This window comes from Filicampus tigris, chromosome 3 (assembly GCF_054856515.1).
Source record: "Filicampus tigris isolate MCC_2025a chromosome 3, RoL_Ftig_1.0, whole genome shotgun sequence".
NCBI classification, from domain to species: Eukaryota; Metazoa; Chordata; class Actinopteri; order Syngnathiformes; family Syngnathidae; genus Filicampus; species Filicampus tigris.
In genome coordinates, this window is record NC_141219.1 from 22,530,861 (window position 1) to 22,536,860 (window position 6,000).

The following is a 6,000-nucleotide window of genomic DNA, read 5'->3' on the forward strand; positions in this document are numbered from 1 at the left end:
CTGCTCAGCATATTGCGCATGAGATGTTTGGTCTACTGTGTTGTGTGTTGATACACGCACAGGTTGCTTGTAGGGCACAACATAAAACAGGGTGCTCACACATCAATCATGCTGCATGAACTAGGTGCCCGCTGTTGTACGTTATATTTGTTATTTGAATGTCTTGGTCTATTTTTGGTGCTCTGCAAGCAAGCAAATTCCAGAACACTCACACCCTGAATGGACACTAAGCTTCTGAGTACTAAGCTGTTGTTGTTTTTCTTTTTGCTTGTACAACACTGAAAAGGCTGGTATTATTTATTGAATTATTATGGATTGTTTTCTATGTTAAAATTCAAGAAGTATTGGTAAGGCAGGTACTGTTATATAATTGAAGTATTTGTTAATTATTATTATTTATATTTATTTATTTATTTATTATTTCCTACTCCTTTGTAAACAGTGATTTCTATATTTTTTTTTGCTTTTTTTATTGATCTTATTTTTACAGAATTACTTTCAAACAAAGATTCATTCATTCATTCATTTGTGCAGTCTAAAGTAATCGTATTCTGTGAAAAGTAGGAAGATGATAGTAAAGTAATGATAGTAAAGTTTTCATATTGCAATGTTTGCTGCTTCTTCACTATAAATTCATTATTTGGTTGTTAGAATGAATTGGACTGCAATTAAATGTAAATGGGTCATTGCTCCTGCCATGCCAAATGCAAGACAAATGTCCGGTAGGCAACAGGTCTCATCACATTGTAGACATATTACATTATAAATGTTCTCGTTTCTAAAATAAATAGCACTGTATGGAGAACAGGGGCGGCATGCACGCAGTCTTGTATTGTGTGTACAGGTTACTTACAACTGCACAAATATCTATATTATGTTTATCTTCTGAGAGAAATGACATGAGAGAAATGACAGAATGTGGCATGTCTGCCCACAGTCCTACACAGCAGTCCAAGGTCACGTTACAGTGCAACAATTTTATAACGCTTCCAAATGCTGATTTGCGCTTCTCACCAAGTCATCTGTTTTGTTTTTGTGTTGCAGAAAACGCAAACAGCCGATGAACTATGAATGCTGAACAAAATGATCTCCTCCTTCCAGCGCCAGACAATGAGAAGTCGTAGGCTAAAGGGGGCGCTGTCCAACCCCCTCTTTGTGCTACTCTTGGCCCTTCAGATCTTGGTGGTGGCCGGGCTAGTCCGTGCACAGACCTGCCCATCCGTCTGCTCGTGCAGTAACCAGTTCAGCAAAGTCATATGCACCCGTCGCAGTCTCCGGGACGTGCCCGATGGTATCTCGACCAACACTCGTTACTTAAACCTCCAGGACAACCTGATACAGGTTATCAAGGTGGACAGTTTCAAACATCTGCGCCACCTGGAAATTCTGCAGCTGAGCAAGAATCACATCCGCAGCATTGAAATCGGCGCCTTTAATGGACTGGCGAGCTTAAACACCTTAGAGCTCTTTGATAATCGACTCACGACAATCCCCAATGGAGCATTTGAGTATTTGTCCAAGCTAAAGGAATTGTGGCTTCGGAACAACCCAATTGAAAGTATACCATCCTATGCCTTCAACCGAGTCCCCTCGCTTCGAAGGCTGGACTTGGGTGAGCTCAAACGGCTCTCCTACATTTCAGATGGAGCCTTCAAGGACTTGAGCAATTTGCGCTATTTGAACTTGGGAATGTGCAACCTGAAGGAGATCCCTAACATCTTACCGCTGGTAAGACTGGAAGAACTGGAAATGTCTGGAAATCAGCTGACCATTGTCAAGCCGAGCTCATTTACAGGATTGGTCAACCTCCAGAAGCTGTGGATGATGCATGCCCAGATCCAAACAATTGAGAGGAATTCCTTTGACGACTTGCAGTCGTTAGTGGAGCTAAACCTCGCTCACAATAACCTCACCTTTCTTCCACATGACCTCTTCACACCTCTGCATCGTATGGAACGGGTCCACCTACATCACAACCCTTGGAATTGCAACTGTGATATCTTGTGGCTCAGTTGGTGGCTCAAGGAGTCCGTACCCGCCAATACGAGTTGCTGTGCCCGTTGCCATACACCTACGCTCTTTAAAGGTCGCTACATTGGAGAATTGGATCATAGCTACTTCCAGTGTGATGTTCCTGTCATAGTAGAGCCACCCTCCGACTTAAATGTGACCGAGGGCATGGGCGCAGAGCTCAAATGTCGTACAAGCTCCTTGACATCAATCAGCTGGCTCACACCAAATGGCTCACTGGTGACGCACGGGGCTTATAAGGTGCGACTGTCTGTACTCAATGACGGGACACTCAACTTTACAAGCGTCACCATGCAAGACACTGGGACTTACACCTGTATGGTCAGCAACACAGCGGGCAACATCTCCGCCTCGGCCATGCTCAACGTGACTTCCGTGGAAAACAGCGGGGTGACCTATTTTACGACAGTCACAGTGGAGACCATCGAGACCCCGGGTGACGATAGCCACACTCCGCTTCCCCCTTTTGGTTGGGTGTCCTCCTCCACCACAAAAACCACTCCGGTTTCAACGAGGACCACGGAGAGGACTTACACCATTCCGGTTCTGGATCTGGATGGAGAGGGAGCCCTCAACGGCCTGGACGAGGTGATGAAAACAACCAAGATCATCATCGGCTGCTTTGTGGCCATCACACTTATGGCTGCTGTCCTACTTGTTATTTTCTACAAAATGAGGAAGCAGCATAACCAACAGGATCCCGATGGCCCGGCCTCGTCTATGGAAGTCATTACCGTTGAAGAAGAGCTTGCAGGTGTTGCTGCTATTGACAGACACCTATCGCTGCCCCCACTGGAGCACTACAACCACTACAACACCTACAAGAGCACTTATCATCACCCCTCTATGCTCAGTACCATGCACAGCTCTACCGCACAGGAACATTTATTGATTCAAGCCTGTTCAAAAGACAATGTACAAGAGACCCAAATCTGAGCCTGCATTTCACATACAGTAATATTCAACCTGAGCAGTTTTAGGAATACAGAGGACGCCACAGAGAAGAAAAAAAAGACTGCGGTGTGACATTAACACAATTCGTGTCAGTGACAGTGCTAAATCAACATTTGGCAAAGGGACCACAATTGATACTTTATTGAGTGTCTTTACAAAAACAAAGATTATTTATTTAAAAACAATGTCTGGTGACTAAAGACAAAAACTAATTGTGATAGCTTTTTAGCGTGTTTTCCTTTCTCTTTTATCTCTCTCGCTCCCTCTCTCTGTAATATGGCACAAGGAAAAGAATGGTTTGCCAAATGTGAATATGGGATGGATGTCTTATACAGTACAAGGTCATTTCATCTGGTATTTGCTCTCAGCTGTTATGTTTTTGTGAGGGGCATTGTTTCAGTGTTTCCCAGCATTCATTTGCTTGTTGTTCAGTGTACAGTGTCCACGCGGAGGCAGCTGTCTATACGATTCCCAGCATAAGATGAGGTAATTTTCATAATAATCCTGTTCTTGCTGCCATTCAGGAGAATCTTTTGATGAAAAAGCTCTTGATGATATCACAGGGAAGCCTGCGTGTCTGAAGATGATAGCAGTCAAATTAGTATGGCCTTTTCCCCCGTGGCGCCTTAAAGCAGCCATACATCAATCATCTAATTTCCATTCCATTTACTTATTATTTACACATTCCTATTCGTTTTCTCACATTGCTCACATTTATCAATCCGCCCCTTCTCGTTCACTCTGTGTCCTCGTGCTTGTCCTTCTTGGATTGTCTCTGCTGCTTAATTCAGGGACATTCCCCACCCCTTGCCATGTCTCATTTGTCTCGCGTTAGCCGTCGGCATGTGTCGCACGACGGCAGAATATTGCTTGAGAAAATGAAGGGCAGCATAAGGCCGCAGTCAGTTCCCTCCCTTTTAAACCAGATATGATGTATGTCCATGCAGTGTCGCGTTACCTCGCCATCACCCTGGGGTCACACAAGCTCATATGCTGATAGACCATCTGTTGGTACAGATAAAGAGGCAAATGAGGCAGCTTTGTAATGTAGTGTGACCCTGTCGGACCAATGCAGACAGGGCTAACAGACTCAGTGAAGCAGCAAGGGACCTGGCACAAGAAAAGGGGAGATGGGTTACGTCTCATTAAACTGCATCAGCACTTCATTTGCAGACCAACGGTGGAAAACTGATAACCAAACAGTATTAGACTTTTTCACCAGCCGTATGCCGACTGCCGAGCATAGCAGGGGTTGAGAACTTTGATATGGAAGCAAATCCTGCTCGGTGTCATTGTGGTCAGACAACAACAACAACAACAACAACGAAAAGACATACGATTTGATGCTACATCATTTATAGTCCATCACAACATTGTCTCGGTAGTCTGGCTGCTTATTTCATTCAGTTTTTCCAAACGGCAAAAGGAAGAAACGTAGGTGTGAGGAGGAAGGATAAACCCACAACGGTCATGAGGGGTCTTCAAACAGAAATATGAAGGAAGAGGAATAAAAAATAGATAGGGTATAAGGAGACAAAACTAGTCATCAGACTGTCACCATGGAAACGGTGACCTTGTACAGAAAGTAAGACGTGGTAGATCTATGCCTTTCTATGCCTTTGTCTGTAATGGTCATCTGTTTAACAAGCTTATTTTGATTTCCCAGTGAAGATTACACAGATACCAGCGATTATTTCTAAAGCTGAAATAATGTAATGGGCATTTAGAGATGGAATAATACAATTCGAGCAACATGTGACATCATCATTGCAGAGCACTCTGCAGCTTCATGTTTTTAAATGAAATAAAGTGCAGCCTGATTTGAAAATGTGACCAGTTTATATATCCATTGCCCTTCCTTTCTTGATTTTAAATTCAGTAAGGACTGCACCCATAGCTTATGAGAGGAATATAATAAAGGTCCATCAATCAAAAACTCATCTGTGTCTGATCAGTTAGTCACCCGCATTTTTTTCCATTAGTTCTCAATAACAAATTTGATGGAAGCAAAATATACATTAGGAGACCAGTGTGTGGGTGCACACTGCAGAAATGGATTAGAAATGTCTGCCTTTCTGCTGGTGTTATGAATGATCTGGGCATCAACAACAACATTAAATGTGTGAACCATTCTTTCCCTTTCCCGTTTTCTGTTTTGGTGCTCTGTTTCTTTTCACTGCTTTTGGTGACTTTTGGATTTAATGTTGACGCTGGCTATTATTAAAACAGTTGGGATTTTAGATTCATATATATTTGAGAACGGGGTTTTCTCTTTTTTTCTTTCCAGATTTAATGGATTTTTTTTTCTGCATTGGTAGTATTATGTACATGAGCAAGCTGTCCCTATGTGGAGGGCCGTTTTGGGACAAAACTAAGACTGCTGTGTAGAATGTTGGACATGAAATACCAGCAGCGTGAGCTTGTTTTTTTTTTTTTGTGCAAAACCCAAGCCAAGGTGACACAATTCATGTGAGTTATTCTGCCAACTGTGTATGAATGGAGAGGGTTACTGGATGTAGGAATATTCTCTCTCATTTTTGAAGAGAACAACCATCAAATGGTTACATTTCTACAAAAAAAATAAAATAATTTTCAAAAACATATTGCAAAAAAAAAAGGTCATAATTTTACATGTGCTTCAATTCTTTAAGAAATGCAGAAGAAAAGATGGGTGGAGGAAAGAACAGCAAGAGACTGTGCTTGTAATAAGCTCAGCTAATTTCTCTGCAGATGAAGTCCACTTATTGATACCTGAGATTGTAGTTCATACTGTACATGAATATGAATAAAATGCATTTTTTCCTAATAGCTTTCACGGAGCCTATCCTCATGATATTGTCAGTATTTTGTTCTCTTTATTCCATTTTCAGATGAACACATTGGGTATAAATGTTCAAGCAATAGCGTGCCGACTACGGTACATAATTTGGAGGAATACACTTTGAAGAGGTCACTGATAGTGTAGTGGTACACACGCCTGAGTTGTGTGCGGGCAGCGTGGGATCGATTCCCGCT

At 42.4% G+C, this 6,000-nt stretch overlaps 1 protein-coding gene across 1 annotated transcript in view; it reads left to right on the top strand.

Moving 5' to 3' along the window:
- Nucleotides 1-5,793, top strand: part of lrrc4cb (leucine rich repeat containing 4C, genome duplicate b) — a 58,929-nt gene extending 53,136 nt beyond the window's left edge. Inside the window, exon 2 of the mRNA XM_086026668.1 lies at nucleotides 1,045-5,793. Coding sequence (XP_085882794.1) covers nucleotides 1,072-2,967 — 1,896 coding nt within the window. The 5' untranslated portion in view covers nucleotides 1,045-1,071 and the 3' untranslated portion in view covers nucleotides 2,968-5,793. The remainder of the gene's footprint in view (nucleotides 1-1,044) is intronic.
- The last annotated feature ends 207 nt before the right edge of the window (nucleotides 5,794-6,000 follow it).